Raw genomic sequence first — 22589 nt, forward strand, 5'->3', positions numbered from 1 at the left:
AAAAGGACCTTGCATGGTTAGCATGTTAACCTACCAATTTTAAATACAACATAATGAATTATAAAAAAAAAATACAAAAATGATATGATTTAAAATTTTAATAAAAACTATATATGGGTTTGATAAAAAAAAAATGATTTGTATATAATGTGTGGACATGATTATGATACGATAATTTTCATGTTTAACATATTTTTGATAGGACACAAAAACAATATAGATACACAAATTATAACAGATCAAATCTATTAACAGTGTTTTTTTTTTCTGGTACATGGAAGGTCAACAATACCTGGTCCTTCGAACAAGCACCCATCAAAATCATCAAGAGTTTATTTACTAATAATTTAATTAATAATTTTTTTGGGTAGTCAAAATCATATGCTAATTAGTGTAACACAGCCTCTTTGTCAGAAGCATACTGAGGCAAATGAATTGTGTGCCAAAAACTGAGGCAAAATAAGTCAAAAGCAGAAATTGCTACTATATTCAGTGCTTGTCCGCATTGGCTTGACCAGTCAACAAACAAGCTGATATTGTCATTCAAAAGAATGATGAGATCTATAGAATATGCAGAAGTTAAATACAGGAACTCTTCATATTTATTTATTAGAATGAATAAAAAGATCTGAATGTACAAATTAACTTATGAACATGCGACGAAATGATGTCACTTGAGCCAGAAGGCAAGGGAAGAGCATCCCCAATGAAAAGCACAGTGAAGGCTGAACATATTATTACATTTCCAGTTCATTTCTTTCCTGTGCCAGGCTACGAAAGCTTCCACCATTAATTTCCAATCAAGCATGCCAGATAGACACAATGCCTCTTCTTCGGAATTGGTAGCATCACAAAATTCCATTTCAATGCCAAAAACATCGATCACACTCAAGGATTTAAATTGCGATCGCAGACATATTTTCGGTCGCGTTACATTTATTATGATTGTGGATATAACGAATATTATTGCGATCATTATAATTATCGCTGTCGTGAATTTTTTTTAAATTTGTCAAACTTGCTATAAAACATAGTAATTATAATTATAATCATAATTTTTTTTTCATGATTTTTAAAGTAATTAATGACACTTTATCTTATTTTATTTATGTAAAAAATTATTTATAATTTTTTAATATTATAGTAAAATATTCACATTTAGAAAATTAACAACATAAAAATATTAAAACAATAAAATCATTAATAAAATCCCAATAAAAATAGATATAAAAAATCAAATTAATATATTAATCATTTAGTATTTTATTTTTTTTCATCTAAATTGTAATATAATATACCTCTCAAATTTACATTAAACTTTTTTATCTCAAATTTTTCAGTCAAAATTAATTCTCAAAACTTTTCAATTTTAACTAATTATTTTTTCCCAAAATTTTGTCCCTAAATTTATTTAAATTTTTTTTTTTTGGCCAAGAATTGATCGAACTTAATGCACACTAAACTCCCCGCTACACTCAAATATTTAGGTGTGTCTTGATAGGTGCTAATCCTAAAAGGATTAGAGTTTGGACCCTAATCATAGACAAGGTGCAGTTCAGCTTGCGATGTGGAAAAGAAAATATTTGTCTTTTGGAGGAAGAGTGACTTTAATAAACTCAGTTCTATCGAACTTGCTAATTTATTACATATTAGTGTTTAAAGCCCCAACAAGAATATCAAGAAAATCGACTGAATATCTTTCAAGTCTTTCCACTCAAACTTCTTTCATTTTTTTCTCAACCCCTGCTTTTTTTCATTCTCGCAAATCATCCACCAGTCATGGCAACCAATCAGCATCCAAACTTTCACCCTCATTCAACTTCCCACCTAATGACTCATCTGATTTATTCTTTGATCCAACCAACACAGTCCCAAACCCATGCCCATAGAGTTCTCATAGATGGGTCTTAAAAATTTTTAAAGTTTCAAGCAAAATCTCTCTAAAGTTTAAATATTTTTAAGTTGTATACAACGCAGATTTGCAGACACTTAAATAAGGAAAAAAAATTATAAATTTAAGTGTTTTATTATTATTTGATTTCAATTAATTTTTCTTGATTTTTGATTGAGCCTTTTTTATACTGAATCATTATAAATTTAGAATTTTTTTTTTGTGTTTAGGATTTTACTTTGTTAAATTTTAAAATTTTAATGCTTGATGATGAAAAAAAATTCTTCATAAAACAAAAACATAAATAGCGCCAATTGCGTCTCGTTATTGCCGCTACTAAGCTTTTTCTTTTGCGGTTCAATTAACTGCTAAAGACGTGAATTTTCTTTACATCCAATATCGATTGAATGACGGTGACGGTGGGTGCCAATTCCGCCAAATAGTGGCCGCTATACTGCTGTTGCACTGTTATTTGAATCCATTCACACCATCATTTCATCTTCCACAAAAAGCAAAGAGATCCAAGCCCGGATTCCCGAAGTAAAGGGATCGTTGTAAGAGAAGTCAAGGTAGTCGAAAGCTAGGGCCGTAGAAGCCGCATGATCTATATAATCAAACAGTGACTTATTAATTATGCAGGCAACCATATTGTTGTCCTTCCGCCCCACAAGCACTGAAACACTCGCAGTATGGCTCCAAGGAACAGGGAACCTTGGGTCAACAGGTGAGGTCATCTTTACTCAGGACCCTTAAGATGAAACTTAAGCATGTTACAGATTCCAGCAGGTGGGATCTTGATTCCAATCTGGAGGACAGGACCAGGGACAACTTCAGAGAAAATCAATTTATCTTCAGTCCAAACGTCAATGCAGAATTCCAAATCAAATCATCAAAGGAAAGTCTTGGAGGGAGAAGAGTTCGCGGATGCTTCCGTTTTTAAAAGGTTTGATACAGTTTGTAGTATGTTAGAATAGGAGGGTTGGGCCGCTTGCAAATGGAAGGCCATCTCTTTGCACATAAACATATCCAAAAGTAATCATCTCTAGCTATGTGTCTCCATTGCTTGCAGACCACCATGCAAGCTGCAAGGTCTATGCCATCTAATAAAGGAAAATCAACCTTCAAAGCTTCTTCACAAGATATTTTCAGATTGCAAAATGACTATCAAAAGCCAAATGACAGTTTACTCCGGCAAATTGCAATCATTTATAGCATCAGCAGGTGTTAAGGAACTAATAGCTGATGGATTCCTGCTAAAGAGGCAGAACTAAGTTTTAAATTCCAACGTATCTGTGGGTCACCATTAAGTTCAAAACAAAAAGGCTGCACAAATATCAAGCGGCAAGATATCAATATTATGAAAACAGAAAACAGCAACATGTAATGATGCATTTAACAGAAAAGATAATATAAAAAAGGTATCCTAACCTCCTTCAAAACTAAAACATTCTTTCAAGCAACGAGGTATGTCCTAAACAAGTCCTTGAAAAAGATGATAACCACCAGTTTTTTACCTCCCCAGGTTAGTAACTTGCATATTCTACTGGAAAACAATACTATCAGGAACCTCGAAATACAAATGCAATTCGTACAAAGTCAACTTACATTGACACCATAACATAAAACTATGATAGGAGAGCTTAACCCCAACTACAGGCCATTTGAAATAACTTCAAAATTTCGGGTAATCTATCACTAAACCCATGTGAAATCATAGATGGTCTGGGAAGTCAGTTTTACCATACCCAATGGAGAATTGAATTTTTTACCTAAATGTGGATGATGATAGATATTACATTGTGGGAATGGGAATGAATATTACATGTGGGGATGGAGATAATATAATTTTAAATTTTTTATCAAATATAGAGATGAAGAAGGTTAATATAACACCTATTCTGTATCTGTACATATACTCTACATATATATTTGTATATAAATATATAAATATATATATTTAGTAAATAAATTTTTTATTAAATAATTTAAATTGTTATTTTAGATTAATTAGAATTAATATTTATTTATTTAATATCTATATTAATATATATTTATAAAAAAAATATAAACATACAAGATAAAAAATATAAAAAATTAGAAAATAAATTTGGGTTTTTAATTTTTTTAAAAAATTGTGGATATGAAGATTATCTCTATCTATTTAATACTTATAAGGATGAAGATAGAAATATATTTGAAATATTGTAAGGTATGAAAATGAAAATGAATATAATATAAAAATTTAAAAATAAAAATAAGAAATTCTTTCTTTGCTCTGTACTCTATCTATTGATATCCTAGTTTGTCAGCTTTTTCCCACATCATACAAATGACATTTCCATTCATTTAATTACAATAAATAATTTATAACGTGTATTAAGGTTTTCCACATGTAATTAGGAGCATTTGGGCACCTATGAGGTAGGCTGTTATAAATCTCTGTGAAGCCCAATTTGAAAAAAAAAAAAAAAAAAAGAAGCTAAATTTAGATCAATTAGGCTTGAATTCCAGAAAGTTCTGTTTAACTGAAATCAAGAAAATTACATTTATAGGCATTTGTACAAGTTCTTAGATTGTATAAATCAAACAAATGCATTAGAAAAATAATACCTACAGCAATGCACTGTCAAATTTGATAAATGTTGGTTGATTCATGGTATATTTTATTATAATTCTATGATTTACAATATTATTTTCAATTTAATTCCTTTGAATTCTATATTCAAAATCGCGATCGGATCTTTAACAACTTGTAATCATCATTGATTAGCCAAAAGAAATATAACTTTTCTAGATTGTATAATTTTTTTAAAAAAAATTACATAAATTTATGAAATCGGTTATCATATTTTGAATCGCACAAATGATAATAATAATTTTTTTTATCACATGTACCAAAAAATCCAATAAGTATTGCTAAATAGAATATTTTAGCATGATTTCCTAGAATCTCTTTGACTTATCTTCAATATAATCACAAATTTTAATCCTCAATAAATGAACCTAATAATAATATTTGATACACAAAATTAGGGTAATAAACTAAAACTATCTAATAAGGGATATTTTCAAAGTTTTTTTTTTTTTATGAAATTATAAGAATAAGAGAAGTTATAATTATAATCAATTATTATATTTATATATAAAAAAATTATTAAACAATCAATCAACAAATTAGAAAGTAAATAAACAAATTCAACAAAAAGTTTAACCAAATCTCATATAGTGGATTTAACTTAAAATCTTAAAGTTCTAAGATCTCTTCTCTATCACTAAGACAAGGTTTGAAGTTAATTACTATTATGGAATAATTTATAGAAATAATTATTGTTTTTAGAATAATTTACATTTAGGGAAGCTCACATTTTTTATTTTATATTTATGAAGGGAAGAACATTCTCTTTACACAAAGAATTTCACTCCATTCTTTGCTTAAAAAAAAAAAAGAATTTCACTTCGATCTTATTCTAGAATTAATTACTACTGGTGTCACACAATTTAGTATCAATTTGACTTCATATATATTGCAATTTGCAAGGGGTATGATTCTATTAAAAAAAATTTTTTTTGGTTAACCTGTGATTTAATTTTTGAACTATATCACTTTTCACTATATATATTTCACTATCTATAAAAAAATTTTATAATTAGGTATCCAAATTTTATTTTTGTTAAAATATTTTATCTCACACTAGTCTATTAACAATAAACTAATGTGACAAAAAATAATTAATATTATCATCACATATCACATATTTTTATTAATCAATATTTGCTATTTCAATATTTTGACAAGGGTACAAAATATTTCACAAGAACAAAATTTGGGTATCTAATCATGATTTATTTCTATAAGTACCAAATCATTAAAAATAATATGGTTCAAGGATCAAATTACATATTAACTATTATTTGTATTTAATAATATAATTTATATAATACAATCTTCTTTGAAAGGTTAAAACTATTTTTAATCTTAAAAAGCCTTATTTTTTTAAAGTAAATTATTGTTATTTAATGGTCTTGGTAATGAATGAATAGTTTTAGTCACATTGACTAAAAACAAGAATTAGACAGAAGAGATGAATGAATAATTTGCTGTTTTTTCCAAAATTATGACAACATATGATTTCTTTCTTAATTTCCTCATTCATTTCTTATTTTGAATTTTCATTTTCATTTTCCTTTCCTTTTATATCTTACCTTGACCATTATTTATATATCAGTCCTCGGACTCAGCTTTTTATCAAAGCTTCGATTGAATTTAATTTAATTTTTCTATATATTTTTTTTAGCAATGGCTAGCCTTAAGAGTTTCTTTTCATTTCTCATTTTCATGGTCTATTTGGCTGCAGCCATGGGCAAGAGGCAAATACATATTGGCAGTCAAAATATTGATGCAACTTGGTATGATGCACATGCAACGTTCTATGGTGATATGGAGGGTAAAGAAACCATGGGTAAGTTTATCATTATATTTTTATACATGTATTTGCTACTATTAGTTCTTTCATGAGTAAGGTGCAATCTTTTATCATTAATATTTACTTCAAGCAATTTTAAATGTGATATGAAAAGATATATATATATATATATATGTGTATATAAAATTGATACAATTTAAAATTTTAATAAATAAAACAAATATGTTTTGTATTTGATATGTGGATATGAATTGTGATACAGTAGTTTTTGTATTTTACATATGTTAGATATAAAACAAATAGACACAGATATACGAACTATTATTTTATTCAAATTAAATAATTGTTAAATTATCATTGTAGAGGGAGCTTGTGGATATGGTGATCTATTCAAACAAGGGTATGGACTCGAGACGACAGCCCTTAGCACAGCTCTATTCAACAATGGACTTACCTGTGGTGCATGTTTTGAAATCAAGTGTGTGAATAACCCTCAATGGTGTTATCCAAACGCTGGTACCATCATAGTGACAGCAACAAATTTTTGCCCCCCAAATTACTCAAAACCTGATGGAACTGGTGCAATCCCCCATTAAAACACTTTGATCTATCAATGCCAATGTTCACAAAACTAGCACAATACAAAGCTGGAATCATCCCTGTTATGTACCGACGTGTCTTGTGTTCCAAGAAAGGTGGGGTTCAATTCCAGGTCAAGGGAAACCCTAGCTGGACTCAGGTATTGATGTACAATGTTGGAGGCGCTGGTGATATTAAGGATGTTAAGATCAAGGGCTCAGGAACTGGGTGGATTCAGATGAGCCGCAACTGGGGAGTGAATTGGCAGACTGGAACAAAGCTAACAGGGCAAAGCTTATCATTACAGGTGACTACCAGTGATGGGAAAATGGTGGAGTTCGATAATGTGGCACCGGCTAATTGGCAGTTTGGTCAAATTTTTGATGGGAAAAAGAACTTCTAGGAAAATTTTCTTTACAATGTAGTGGTGGAATTCCTGCATTATGCATTACCTTTGAGTGTGCATGATTTTTTACGCAAATTTGGTATGTGTTTTGGTGTTCCCATTGTGGAACTACAGCAAAACATTAGCAAAATTGTATCCCATTTTTACAAATTGACATCCAACTGTAGTGATTCACTTTTCTATTGAGATAACTCTAAACCAAATCAAACCTTACCCGTAAAACTTAAAAGTTGACCTGTTTCAATTCATTTTAATTAAGCATAATCCAGGAAACAATTTATTTTTGAACATGTGCAATTTATCATTATAAAATTTAATTTGGTTAAAAAATAATTAAATAAAGGGTATGGAAATATTCGGTAAGTAAATAAAAATATATATTCTATAAAATATGTAGTGATAAAATTTCATCGATTAATATACTCAAACAAAAGCTTTGGTTGGAACCGAATAACTGTTTATGGCAACATTTGAGCAATTTTCATGTCTTCGGACTTCTAGTTTGCATTTTTCTCTATTCATCTGGGAATCATACGTGTTATTAGTTACTAAGATCAAGTTTTTAACCCCTAAATCAGGGGAGTAGCATTTTTTTACACTATTGTAGCAGAATACTTCAACCCACCAAAAGTTAATACTCATTCCTCTTTTTCCTAGTAAAATTATTATTTGACTTCTCGTTTCTCATATTTCTGGCTTCGTCTCTGCCCTAAAGCAGAAGCTCTTGTGTTGTGTGGATAATTATCTATAGCAAAGATGGCACCTCTTAGTTTTGGCCTTCGGGTTACATGAAGCCTGCAACTTAATTCAAGACTATTGGAATGTTATTTGGGAATGGAGTGACGAAATAGTAATTCCACCAGGGCACTAAAGGAAGGTGATGCTGACACAAATCTCGTCTATTTTGTTCATGGTGTATGTAGGATCAGCGGTCATCCTGCAAATCCTTGGTAGTCTCATTTTTTGGCAAAGAAAACACGTACAAATAGGATAAAAGGGCCTTGTATGATTAGCATGCAAACCTAACAATTTTAAATACGATAAAATGACATATCAAATGATAAAAAAAAATAATAATATAATTTAAAATTTTAACAAAAAAATTTGACAAAACAAAAAAAATTGATTTGTGTTTAATATGTGGACACAAATCTAATATGATAATTTTCATATTTGACATGTACTTGATGCGATATAAAAATAATATAGATATAGAAATTATAACAAATCAAATCTTTCAGCAGTGTTTTTTTTTTTTTGCTACATGGAAGGTTAACAGTACCTGGTCCTTCGAACAAGCACCTATCAAAATCATTAACAGTTTATTTACCAATAATTTAATTAATAATTATTTTTTTGGATACTCAAAATCGTATGCTAATTGGTGTAACACAGCCTCTTTGTCAGAAGCATACTGAGGTAAATGACTTGTATGCCAAAAACTGAGGCAAAGTAAGTCAAAAGCAGAAAATTTGCACCACATTCAGTGCTTGTCCACATTGGCTTTACCAGTCACCAAACAAGCTGATATTGTCATTCAAAAAGATGATGAGATCCATAGAAAATGCAGAAGTTAAACACAGGAACTCTTCGTATTTATTTATTACAATGAATAAAAAGATCCGACTCTACAAATTAACTTATGAACATGCGAGAAAATGATGTCACTAGATCCAGGAAGGCAAGGGAAGAACATCCTCAATGAAAAGCACGGTGAAGGCTGAACTTATTATTACATTTCCAGTTCATTTTCTTTCCTGCGCCAGTTTACAAAAGCTTTCACCTTTCATTTCCAATCAAGCATGTCAAATATCCACAATACCTCTTCTTCGGAATTGGCAGTATCACAAAAGTCCATTTCAATGCCAAAAACATCAATCACAGCATCATTTCCATCTTCCACAAAAAACAAAGAGATCCACGCCCGGATTCCCGAAATGAAGGAATAGTTGGGAGAGAAGTCAAGGTAGTCGAAAGCTAGGGCCCTAGAAGCCGCATGATCTATATAATCAAACAGTGACTTATTAATTATGCAGGCAACCTTATTGTTGTCCTTCCGCCCCACAAGCACTGAAACACTCGCAGTCTGGCTCCAAGGAACAGCTAACCTTGGGTCAACAGGTAAGGTCATCTTTACTCAGGACCCTCAAGATGAAACTTAAGCATGTTACCGATTCCAGCAGGTGGGATCTTGATTGCACTCTGGAGGACAGGGCCAGGGACAACTTCAGGGAAAATCAATTTATCTTCAGTCCAAACGTCAATGAAGAATTCCAAATCAAATCATCAAAGGAAAGCCATGGAGGGAGAAGAGTTCGCTGGTGCTTCCGTTTATGAAGGGTTTGATACAGTTTGTAGTCCGTTACAGTAGGAGGGTTGGGCCGCGTGCAAATGGAAGGCCATCTCCTTGCACATAAACATTTCCAAAAGTAATCATCTCTAGCTATGTGTCTCCATTGCTTGCAGACCACCATGCAAGCTTCAAGGTCTAGGACATCCAATAAAGGAAAAACAACCTTCAAAGCTTCTTCACATGACATTTTCAGATTGCAAAACGACTATCAAAAGCCAAATGACAATTTACTCCTGCAAATTGCAATCATTTATAGCATCAACAGGTGTAAAGGAACTACTAGCCGGTAGATTCCCTCCTTGATTTTTCAATCTATTTTTGATGTCACACTCAATTTAGAACATTTTCCCCTGTATGTTATTCAAACATTCTAAATTGACATAGAGTTCCTTTGCTCTAGGTATAAAAAACTGCAAAAGGGCTTTTTAAAATTATTTTGGAATGCGCTTGGACGAGAAATTTTAAGGAAGGATTTTATTTATAAAAGACCTTTTATAATTCTAAAATGGAATTACTTTATTTGATAAAATAAAATTTTAATTGTTAAAACATGTAGAATATGAATGAAGAATTTCAGAGGCTCAAATTCTCTTTTGAAATTTTGAAGGAGATAAATTTTGTGAAATTCTTTGATTTTATGGTAAGAAGTTAATATTTATTATACCTTTTTTATGTAACTTTTGTTTTCTTTAATTTTAATTACAAAAACTCATTATAAAATTTAATTTTAAATTTTTTTTTTATATTCTTAGTAATATCTACACATTTTTAAAAATCTAATGACACCCATATATATTTTTAATATTTTGCTTTTTCTCTCTCTAATATCATTATTTATCTATTATAATTAATTTTTATTTTTTCAAATTTTAATATTTTAAATTTTTTTTAAAAAAATAATTATCCTAACAATACAATTACAAATTCTGATCTTTTGAATTGATGCATTTTACAATGCTAAAATTCCAACATTTTTTAAAATTTCAAAATTCCAAAGAAATTAAGGATCAAAGAAAGAAATGCATAAACTAAATTGAAAAGTTGTCTATGATTTCATCCATCTAATGAAGTTCTTGAAAATACTGTCAGAGCTACCTCCTTCATTGATACTATTCATAACCAATTCCTTTAGTTTAAGAGTTCTTGTTTTTAACCTTTCATCCCCTAGCAATTTCTCCACCTTGCTCCTAATTTCTTCTCTAGTAATGATCTCTCTTTCATTTTCTAAAAATTTAATCCAATCTTCCAAATGTCACAAATGTAGCTCTCATTAATAAACTGATCAGCAAGGCATGGCCAACAAAGAAAAGGGACCCCGTTGCTTACACCTTCAATGGTGGAATTCCAACCACAATGGCTTAAGAAGCAAGCAATGGAAGGATGAGCCAGAACTGCACGTTGGGGTGTCCAACCCACCATCCTCCCTTGAGTGGCTACTCCTTCCTTAAATCCTTTGGGATGAAGGTTATCGGATTCTGTCCCCTCAGTGATATCTGGTCTGACGACCCAAAGAAATGGCCTGTTTGAGAGTTCCAGACCCAGAGCCTATTCTTGGAATTGGATTGGATCAAAAACCGTGAAGCTGCCAAATGCCACGTATAAAACTGAACCCGGTGGCTGTTGATCAAGCCATTTCAAACAAGTAGCATCTTCCGGCCAGAAACTTCCTGCCAAGTCTCCAAGCTGGTTGGTTGCTGAAACTGGGCCTATAGGCAGGAAATCTGGAACTAAGCTAAGTGCTCCAGGCTGCAGGTCAAAAGTTGTGTTGCATGTAAGCCACTCTGCTTTTGCAATAGCTTTATTGTTTTATTGTTTCTCTGAGCAAATTCAAAAATAATCTTGTGTGGTGAAGTCACCAAGACAGACCCACAAAAAATTTTTTGGGTGCATGGCAGGTGTGTTGGGGTACAATTGAATCATCTTTTCTTTATTGATTGGAGTACCTGCAAATCAAATTTCAACAATGGTGAAGGAAAATCTGAGCTTATAATTCAGTCTCAAACTAACAAAAGCACTAATATTTGTAGATATGCTGCAGGTTGAGTTAATACCATTTTCATCAATAACTTGATCATCAAGCAACTTCTTGCTGCTAAAAAGCTAGGCCAATAAAACGGCTGATGCAGGCCAGAAAGCAGCTCCAGGAATTCCAAACTCTGCTGCAACTTCAAGTGCCCATCCCATATTAACATCAGCTATAACACAAGTGATCTTATCATCTTCTAATCTATTAATCTTCTTTATTAGCTCCTTCAGCTCCCCAGGCATGACTTAGCTAATTCCATCAGTTAACAAAGGTGACTCTGAAGCCATGTTTGACCAAGCTCTGGGACAGCTCCATTAGAGGAATGACATGGCCTTGTGGTGGATAAGGTATTACTCTGTAATATAAGGATTTCCCATTTCTACTATTTAATTTCTCTCTATTTGACAAACTTGAGAGTTAAGCTTATGTTTCTTTTATAGATAGATTTTGGTTATCCCAAGAACCCTTTTTGAAATGTTAATTCTTGTCTTCTTTTGCTTGATATTCTCTGACTTTACGGAAATGAGATTCTTGTTGAGTTCTATATCAACCAATCACAATATTATTTTATAGGTCAAAATATTTTATAAATCTTTATACTTTTTGTATTTTAAAAATTTAATCTTTATATTATAATTCAAAAAAATTAATTTTTATATTTTTTAAATTTAATAATTTTAATTAAATTATTAATTATATTAAAATTTATTTGTTAAATTAATTGCCATGATTATTAACAGATATTATTGACATGACATTATAATTGACTAATGCTAAATTTTGGCGATGGTATGAATTAAAATATTGACACATGGAAAGCCATATCAACTCATTAAATTTTATTTTATTTTTAAATATTATTTATGCTTAATATTTTTCTAACATCATATAAAAAAAAACTATGAAATTCAAGAGAAAAAAAAAAACAATTAGTTATTGCAAAATCCCCAATCTACACAATCTTCAAATTGCAAAGTGATAATGGCTGCGGTTGTCCTCCGAAACCCTAATTTGAGGCGCCTTTTATCATTCTCTTCCCCAATTTACTGGTCCTCTCATTGCTCCATCTATTCTTCACACTTCTCAGTCTCCGATTCTCTCTCTGGAAATGAGGCGGCGCTTCCTGCTAGCGCTAACCCTTGGTGGAGATCCATGGCTACGTTCACTCGCATGTCAGCTCTCTTCCTTTAATTTTTGCTAAACAAATTAGATCTCTTTCTTTTTGATACTTTCAACTCTCAACTTCTTTATGGGGTTTTTTAGTTGGCAAAAATTGTGACTTTAAGAATAGAAAAGGTCATTCATTTCCGTTTTGGGGTTTACTCGTTTAAAAAAAAAGTGATAGGTTTTTTTGTGAGGTTTAATGGAGATATCTGTTTAAACATAATAAATAACCATGAAAGGAAGAGATAGATGAAATGGGTTTTCATTTTAACTGTTGAAATCGTTTTCTTATTTGTATGATGATTTATTTTCCAGAAAACCTCATGTTAATGTAGGAACAATTGGGTATGTTGATCATGGAAAGACCACGCTGACTTTGGCAATCACAGAGGTTGGTTATCATATGCTTAATAGTTTCTCTCCACAAATCATATCACTCTGATTCAAGAACAAATTGCAAAATCGTTTTTTGTTTCTTGAATTTCAGGTTTTTTTTTTTCTTTTAATGATGTTAGGAAAATATTAAGCATAAATAATATTTAAAAATAAAATAAAGTTTAATGAGCTGAATTGGGTTTATCTAAGTCATGTGGCCAAAATTTTAATCTACTTCATCACCGAAATTTAACACCAATCTATCAAAATGCCACGTCGGCAATGTTAGCTAACATGCAAGCAAATCAACAATCACATCAATTAATTTAATGGATAAATTTTAATATTATTAATAATTGCATTAAATTTTTAAATTTAAAAATTTTAAGAATTTTTTTTTTTTGAATTATAGTAGAGGGATTAAATTTTCAAAATTCAAAGAATATAAGAATCTATGATACATTTTAACCCATTTTATAAGCATTAGCTTTTGGTGGGTATATTATCAATTTCTTTTATAGATATATTTTGCTTATACCTAATAATCCTTTTGGAAATGTTGACTCTTGTCTTCTTTTGCTTGATATTCTCTCATTTTAGGGAAATGAGATTTAGCTTTTGGTGGATATATGACACATTTAAACCTATTTTATAAGCATTAGCTTTTGATGGATAGATTATCAATTTCTTTTATAGATATATTTTGGTTATCCCTACTAATCCTTTGGGAAATGTTGACTCTTGTCTTCTTTTGCTTTGATATTCTCTCACTTTAGGGAAAGGAGATTCTTGTTGAATTCTATGTCAATCTATCAGAATATTATTTTATAAGCATTAGCTTTTGGTGGTTATGTTATTAATTTCTTGTATAGATAGATTTTGGTTATCTCCAATACTCCTTTTTGAAATGTTAATTCTTGTCTTCTTTTGCTTGATATTCTCTCACCTTAGGGAGATGAGATTCTTGTTTAATTCTATATATACCTATCACAATATTATTTTATAAGCATTTGCTTTTGGTGGTTATATAATCAATTGTCTGGGATCTTCTAAACATTAGGGACATCTTTCTTCAAACTTTGAATTTATTATTATATATAAAACTTTTGCAAATAGTTAGTTGGCAGAGTGAAAGACAGATACAAAGTCACAGAGGAAATTATGTAAAATTAATCTTAAAGTGGGTTTATGATGAGACAATTGGCAAATTTTGGTGAAAGAAATTTATAATATTAATTTTGTAGATTTTGAATGAAGGTGAGGGTCTCAATGTGTTACCCAACATTCTTCCAAAATCTACTTTTTATTTTTTGTTTGTCTTTTATTTTATTTGGTTTTTATTTTTTATTAGATAAATTTTGTCAAAAAAAAAATCAATTGAGTTAAAGAAGATAAAACAATTTATATTTGATAGATTTTATTTCACCTCAATCCAATATAGGTGTTTTTCTTAAAAAAAAATTCAGGATTAGATCACTGTTTTTTTTTTTATTTTTTAAATCTAGATTGGATTGAAGATAACTTAAGGTGTTTCACCTCATCTTGAGTATGTATAAAAAATTATTTTTATTATTTATTTAATTTTATAATTATATATTCTATTAATAAAGTTATTATTTAATATTTTAATTTAATAAATCAATGTGACACCCTCATTTGACATTTTTTTTTTCTTTTACTTTTTGTCATTTTTTTCGTTCTTTTAGTTTTTAACATTTTTTTTTAATTAGATAATTTTTGTAAGAAAAAAAATCAATGGAAGTAAGAATAACAAAATAATCTACATCTAATAGGTTTCAGTACACCTTGATTCAATAGATTTTTTTATTAATTTGGGATTAAGTCAAGTTTTTTCTTTTTTTGAAATACGATTTTAGGATTGAGGCGGATTTAAGGTGTTTTGTTTTTTCTCAGTAAATATAAAAATATATTTTATTATTTATTTATTTTTATATTTATATATATTATATTAATATTAATAGAGTTATTATTTAATATATTATTTTAATAAAAATTATATTTATACATAATTAAGATATTTTTATATTAAAAAAATAATATTTTCATGAATATTATATTAAATTAAAATTATTGAATTAATTTTTGATTAGTTGGATATGGGTTATATATATGTGATAGACCCAAATTAGGTATTAATGAGTAATAATTCGATGTTGGGTCAAAATCGAAGTCGGATTTAATTATTAGTTTGGCTCATATTTTTTTACTATTTTACTTAGGTCTTTTTTTTTTTTTAGTTTTAGCTATTTGGTTTTTTTTAATTTTCTATTTTTAGCATTTTTTGTCTATGTTTTGAAAGATAAAATGATAATAGAAATATCTACGTGATGCTCCATTTGAGTTTTTTTTTTTCAATTGTTTTTATCTTTTTTTTTTAAATAAAACAAATTTTAATAAAAAATGAGATCAATGAAAATAGGGATATTCAAATAATTGATATTCGACAGGCTTTAATCCATTGATCCAGTAGAGACGATTTTTTAATTAAAATTGATTGGGGTAGGATGGTTTTTTTCCTTGAAAATTGAAGTAAAAAATCATTGCTTTCATTAAAAATTATAAATAAAATTATATTCACTGATTTATTAAATTTAATATTATTAATTACAGATAAAAACTTTCCACCCACAGCAAACCGCGAGCATGTTGCTGTTATGGATAATAATCTCTAAATCGGTATTGTGTTAGCCATTGTTTATAAGTTTCATAATTTTTTTATGCAATTTGGCATGTTTTGATTGATTGCCTTTTATATTTTTATATTTACGTATTATATCTGTCTATAATTAATGATGGGACAAAGTGGAAAAATTTATACAGAAGCTTCTAGACATGAAATTGGAGACAATTTCGAGAAAAAAAAAATTGTAGGTAGAAGCTTCTAGACAAGAAGTTTATGAGGAAGAAGGAGACGATTTGGCAAAACAAAGAAAAAAATATGAAGATCAAACATTGAATAGAGTTTCTGGATGAGAAAAAAAAAGAAAAAAAAAAGAAAAGAATAGAAAGGTTGAAAAGAGATCGACTGATCGAGCCGAAGTGTGGCACTGGTTGCAGTGGATGCAAAAGATTAGTCCTGATATGGCACTTGCTTGGGAGACACGATGTAGACATCCCATCGGTGTGTGTTCTTGCGTCCATTAGTGAACTGATGGAAAAAGATGAACGAAATTTTTTTATATTATTAAGAAAATTCTTTTTATTTTTATTTTTAATTTTTTGTATTTTGATGTATTTTAAATGGTCTTTTGTTTTAGCTTTTAATTTGATAATTAAAGAAAATCATATCCTTAAATAGAAGCAGTGTAGACACACCCAACAAAACAAACAAAACAAAAAAAAAATCACGAAAGGGATCCATCTGCGAAGAAATCAGTATACCGAACGATATCCCAATTTTTTAGAGTTATTACGAACCATAGCTGAAAATTTATTGGTAACAAGCAACATAAGATACTCAGTTTATTTATTATGTATTAAAGCCTTATTTTTTCTCTTTTTTTTTACTTCTATTTACTCGTATATCTCTGTATTTTTGTCTAATATTTTTATTTGTATACATTTAGGATAATTTTTTTTTTTTCATTATATTTTTTAGGTAACCCAAAATATATGATCTACCTACAAAGATAAGTATTTGTCTTTTATTCTTTAATAATATTTAATTGTTTTATCAGGAAGCTCAAATCTGGGTAATTGCTGATGAATTGGTGCCTCTGGGAAATGAGCTTGTTGCTGGGTTCGGGCTTTCTGGTTCTGAATTGTTGTAAATTGCTTCCCTGCTTGCTTGTATTGCTTAATTGCTTATTGCTGTCCCTAATTGCTTCTATCCTCCCTAACATTGAGCCACTAATGAACTCCTTTTATAGCAAATTGAAGTCCAAAAATATGTAGGAAAGATCTAATGAAATCGGATGTATCGAGATCCAGTTTTGAGTTTGCATAATTCTCTTTCCTTTTCAGAAGAATTTGAAGACCAAGTATTACCAAATTCAGTGCTCAAATGAATCATCTTTCTGATACTCTGCCACATATTTTCAATTTCGATATTCTTTTTTTTTTTTCGTTTTTTCACTTTTAACTTTGACCAACTAAAAACAAATTTCAAAAAGAAAAATAAAATGAATAAATAAACTCTTTTCACCCTAAGTTTGGGTTAAAATCTGATTCTATAATTAAAAATTTAATATCAAATTAAAACTCGAAATTAAAAATATTAAAAAGATTCAAGCAAAATAAGTTGTTTATAATATTAATATGTAAAATCTTTGCTAATCGATTCCATAGCTTTGAGATTGATATGATCTTGTCTCGTGAAAATATTTGTTAAGGGTTAAAAAGTCATGAATTATAATTAAAAAAAATTATTTAAACTTTTATTTCTTTTATTACAATCATTCAATCCATCCTATATCTATTTATATTTAATTAAACTCTTATTTAGCTTGAAAAGTTAATATTATTAATTTTTTTGTCAACTAAAATAAAATTTTAAGTGATATCAATAAAATAAATTAAAATTTGTTACGTCATATAATTAATATATGTGAAGATTAAAGAAAAAATTATTTTCTTTTTTCTTTTCTTTTTTATTTTCTTCTCTTTTTCTCTCTATAAGATCTTTATAAGGCAATTGATTATAGTTTGAAGTTGATTGGTTAAAATTTGTCACGTAACTAAATTTTGTCTATTTAAATATTTAATTTAGTCGAAATAGAAGATTAATGACATAATTGATAGTAATAAAAATATTAAAAATTTAAATAATTATTGAATTATAATTTGGACATATTTTTCACCTTTTAGCCAAACAAAAGAAAAAAAATTATATCACCTTTTAAAAGTTTATTACTCTAACAACATATCACACAACTTTTGATTATTTTTTAAATTTCATAATTCACTAGGCAAAGAGAAAAAAAAAATTATAAACTAAATGCAAAGAACTTGTCTATGATTTCATCCACTCAATAAAATTCTTGAATATCCTGTCAGAGCTACCACCTTCCTTGACACTATTGGCAACCATTTCCTTTAGTTGAACAGCCCTTCTTTTGAAATTTTTATCACCAAGCAATTGTTCTACCTTGGTTTTGATCTCTTCTTTTGAGATGATCCCTCTTTCATCCCTTTCAAATTTCAATCCAACTTTCCAAATATCAGAAATGTAGCTCTCATTCAGGAACTGATCAGCAAAGTAAGGCCAGCACAAGAAGGGAACCCCATTGCTTACACCTTCAATGGTAGAATTCCATCCACAGTGACTTAAGAAGCAAGCAATGGAAGGATGAGACAGAACTGCACCTTGTGGTGCCCAACCAACCATCATACCTTGACTGGCCACTCTTTCCTGAAATCCTTCTGGGAAATAAACACCTTGTTTTCCCTTGGCAATATCTGGTCTTACAACCCAAAGGAACGGCCTGTTGGAGAGTTCCAGCCCCAGAAACAATTCTTGGAATTGGATTTGATCAAAAACTGTGAAACTTCCAAATGCAATATATATGACTGAACCTGGTGGCTGTTGATCAAGCCATTGCAAACAAGTTGTATCCTCTGGCCAGAAATTTCCTGTCAGGTTTCCAAGCCGATTGCTTGCTGATAGTGGACCAATCGGTAAGACCTTGGGAACCAAGTTGAACCCTCCAGGCTCCAAGTCCAAACTAGAGTTGCAAAGTACCCAATCTGCTGTCTCAACAGCTTTATTGTTTCTCTTCATAAGATGAAAAACAATTTTTCGTGTGGTAGAGTCATCAAAGTTGAGCCATGCAAATTTTGTTGGGTGTATAGCAGGCGAGGTTGGTGACAACTGAAACATCTTATGTTCATTAACTGGAGTACCTGCAAAGCAGATTTCAATAATCATTTACAACTATCTGAATCTGAACATATCTGTCTTCAAATGCGTTTCTTGCATTTGCTTATTGTTCATTGTTCAAAAACAACTGTTTTCCTTGGAGTTTAAGGCACCAACACTTTTGCTATAAGCTCAGCGCATGCTTTGTATTTTTCATCAGGTAAACTCAATAAAAGGACCTTCGGAATCTTGAGCAAATTTCGCACATAATCATCTCGATGACTTTCATTTAGATTTAGTAATTTGAAATACAATATGAAAATATAGTTTAAAATTTTAACAAAAATCTTGTATGTGTTTGATAAAAATAAAAAGTATATATTTTATATTTGGCATGTAACTAAATTAATTTTCATCTTTTATACGTATCAAATATGAAATAAATAAATACAAATAAAGGAATTGTCAATTTTACTTTCATTTGCAAGATACTACTAGTTAGTTAAAGAGAGGATCTTACCATTTTCATCAATAAGTCCATCATCAATAAGCTTCGGGATACTAAGAGACGACACCAGTTGAAAGACTGAAGCCGGCCACACGGCTGCTCTCCGGATTCCCAACTCTGCTGCAACATCAAGCGCCAACCCCATGTTAGCATCGGTTAGAACACATGTAATCTTATCATCCTCTGATCTATTAACCTTATCAATGAACTCCTTCAGCGTTCTGGGCATAACCTGGTATAATGTTTCAATTAACTTCCCTATCTGATTCCTATCCTCCCCTTCTTCCAACCCATCTGGGAGAGAAACTAGGTGAACTAGGTCATTTTCATCAACATTCTTTCCAAATGCATCCATGATCCTCTTGTGATTAAACTCTGTGTTAACAAAGCTGATTCTGAAGCCTTGTTTAGCTAAGTTTTGGGATAGTTCCATGAGAGGGATAACATGGCCTTGAGCTGGATAGGGTACAACTAGAATATGTGGATTGCCCATTTCTACTTCTACTCTTATTCCCTGTCTGTTGCAGAATTGAGAGATGATCATATCTGATTTATAGAAATTATTTGAGGCCTACAATCCATTTCTATGCTGTTTGTGGTTAAACATGTGATTCTTATAATTCCTTGTTGAATTTTAAAGTCTGTCTTTAAACTCATTTTCTATTTTGCTTTCAAGCATTTACATTGCTCCTCGTACATAGGTATGAAAACTTATTGCTTTGCTTTCAAGCATTTATTTTGCACCTCGTACATAGGTGTGAAAACTTATTGCTTTTGTCGTTTTACACACATTTTTTACTTCATGCATGAACTTCTGCAAGTAGAAAGAGGTCAAGGAAAACAAAACAAAAAGAAAAAAGGTAGCCAGCTTAGTAAAAAGAGTAAAGACTAGCAAAAAGAATTATTGGCAGTGTGGCTTTATTATCTTTAAAATGTAGATACCTGTCATTCTCGGCCTAGGCCTGAGGGCTACCGTGGCTTAATTTGTGACTGGTTCTAGAAGTTCTTATTGAACGTCACTTTGGTTTCGCAAGTTATCAAAGGAAAAAAGATTGTGATGTATAACTGCTTTTTGAAGTTTTGTCACTATCAATATCAATGCTATTTTCATCGTTCCTGCAGCCAATTTTACTATTTTCACACTACATATTCCCTTTGTGAAAAAAAAAAAACAAATCAAATGAGTAATTTATATATATTACATAAACTTAACATTAACTTGTCATCATGAATTTTTAGTAATTGGTAAAAATTCTATCTAGATTTAATCATTTAAAATTTAAACATATATGTTAATCTAAAATATATGACATAACTATTACATTTATTATAAAGCAATTGAAATGAATTAAACAAAAAAAATTAATAAACCAAATCATATAACTTCTTGGCCAAAAAAAAAAAAAAAACTAATTTGTAGCTTTAAAAAATATAAACTTAAATAGGTTGAAATTCAAACAATGAAACTTAAAACTAATACCTAAAGATTTTAAGGTATTTTTTTATCATTTAAAGGTGGTCACAAATTCGCCATCATCACGTTACTTTATTGATCAGTTAAATGTTGATTGAATGACTATTATGATCCACAAACTTGACCATCACATTACTTACGTTAATAAATATGAATAAGTTAAACATAACGATCAAAACTAATTACATGTTCAATTATAAATTTGTTTTGATATAAGGATTATGTTTTCGTATTTGTTGTTATCATTGGTATTTATCAGTAAAACTCAAGGTAAAGGAAACTATATATGATGAAAGTATATTCTCAAAAGAAAAGGAAACTAGATTTTACATAAATAGATTAAATACTTCTTTTACGAGAACATATTAATGTATAGCATGAAATTGAAGAAACTAAATTTGGTTTAATTATTTAATGTAACAATTATATATACAATATACATGCTTCATTAAAAGTTATTATTATTATTATTATTATTATTATTATTATTATTATAAATCATATGCAGGCAATACACGTTTAGCGATCCGAATCCTTGAAGTTGGCAAGGGCCTATCCCCATCTTTAAGGAAAAGTATAATTATATATTGTAAATATTCCATTTTGTCCAAAATATTTTTTTTGGAATTGAAATGGGCTTTGATTGTGAAATGAACCTTAATACAAAAGTTTTGGATCCAAAAGATCGAAAGCCCAAAAAAAGTGTTGATTTTAATTTTAATTTGAATTTTGATCTTTAAATTTTTATTTTTAATTTTAATATTTTTGGTTTAATCTTGTTTTGATCAAAGGTCAAAGTTAAAAAAGAAGTAAAACAAAACAAAAAGCAAAGAAATTAAAAAAAAAAAAAGTGAGGAAACTCTGTAGATTTGGTTCTAGATTTTCAAACATAAAGATCAATTACTTAAGGAAAATCTTGAGTCCCAATCTATGGAAAAGGAAAGATTATAAAAAAATCAAAGCATGAAAACTTTTCCTAGATTTGGTGAAATTAAAATTTGTCCAAATTGAAGTGGGATTTATCTCCGTAAAAGGACTTCCAATCTGCAATCCTAGGACATGAACAAGAAAGCAAGAAGAAGCTTAAGCAATCAAAAGCACGCAGACAATAGGCAATAAGCAAACAAAAGCAACAAGCAATAATTAAGCAAGCAATAAGCAAATTGGCATTCAATTTGAGCATTAAAAAATTTTGGATTTTTTATTCTTGATCCTGGGTTGTTTTTTTTTTTTTTTTTGGTGGTTTCTAGGAACCATCTTGAGTTTGGGTTTTCTGAGATTTGTCTCGAATCTAGTTTTTGTTTTGGGCTTTGATTGATTTTGAATTCTTATTTTTTTTTTTTTTTGTGTTTGTTTAAATTTCTAGGGTTGTTCTTGAATTAGGATTGATTTTGGATTCTGATTCTCTTTTGGGTTTGTGTTTTGGCTATCTGGATTATATTGGAATTTTGGTTGAATTTTTGAATTTTTGGAATTTTTTTGGTTTTCTTTTAGGTTTGGGTTTGAATTCTAGGAATTTATAGGTTTGGGATTACATTTTTCAATGGAATTTGAAGTTTTTAGCAATTTTA

General features: G+C 29.7%; 2 protein-coding genes and 4 pseudogenes across 3 annotated transcripts; 2 read left to right on the forward strand and 4 right to left on the reverse strand.

Moving 5' to 3' along the window:
• Nucleotides 1–388: 388 nt before the first annotated feature.
• LOC111316319 (F-box protein At5g39250-like) lies at nt 389–6103 on the reverse strand (annotated as a pseudogene).
• LOC111316000 (expansin-A23-like) lies at nt 5925–7297 on the forward strand (annotated as a pseudogene).
• Nucleotides 7298–9020: 1723 nt separating this feature from the next.
• LOC111316001 (F-box protein At5g39250 pseudogene) lies at nt 9021–9840 on the reverse strand (annotated as a pseudogene).
• An 858-nt stretch (nt 9841–10698) lies between these two features.
• On the reverse strand, nt 10699–12056 carry LOC111316002 (UDP-glycosyltransferase 83A1-like; annotated as a pseudogene).
• A 391-nt stretch (nt 12057–12447) lies between these two features.
• Nucleotides 12448–17185, forward strand: LOC149511867 (elongation factor Tu, mitochondrial-like). Of its 2 annotated transcripts, none has more exons than XR_016333310.1 (3): nt 12448–12851; nt 13179–13234; nt 16917–17185. XR_016333310.1 is itself a non-coding variant. In XM_089753785.1 (3 exons), exons 1-3 carry the CDS (start codon nt 12661–12663, stop codon nt 17007–17009), a joined length of 360 nt encoding a protein of 119 aa, XP_089609911.1. In that variant the 5' UTR covers nt 12455–12660; the 3' UTR covers nt 17010–17185. The 2 variants fall into 2 exon arrangements, 1 of the variants encoding a protein (XP_089609911.1); XM_089753785.1 differs by having other exon boundaries at nt 12455–12851; nt 13159–13234.
• An 889-nt stretch (nt 17186–18074) lies between these two features.
• On the reverse strand, nt 18075–20335 carry LOC111316003 (UDP-glycosyltransferase 83A1-like). Its single transcript, XM_022918018.2, has 2 exons — nt 19557–20335; nt 18075–19080 (listed from the first exon to the last, which is right to left on the reverse strand). The coding sequence occupies exons 1-2, from the start codon at nt 20086–20088 to the stop codon at nt 18191–18193; spliced, it is 1422 nt and encodes a 473-aa protein (XP_022773753.2). The 5' UTR covers nt 20089–20335; the 3' UTR covers nt 18075–18190.
• Nucleotides 20336–22589: the final 2254 nt, after the last annotated feature.

The sequence above is a fragment of the Durio zibethinus genome, chromosome 24 (genome assembly GCF_047325235.1).
Source record: "Durio zibethinus cultivar Kanyao isolate XHJ-2024 chromosome 24, ASM4732523v1, whole genome shotgun sequence".
NCBI classification, from domain to species: Eukaryota; Viridiplantae; Streptophyta; class Magnoliopsida; order Malvales; family Malvaceae; genus Durio; species Durio zibethinus.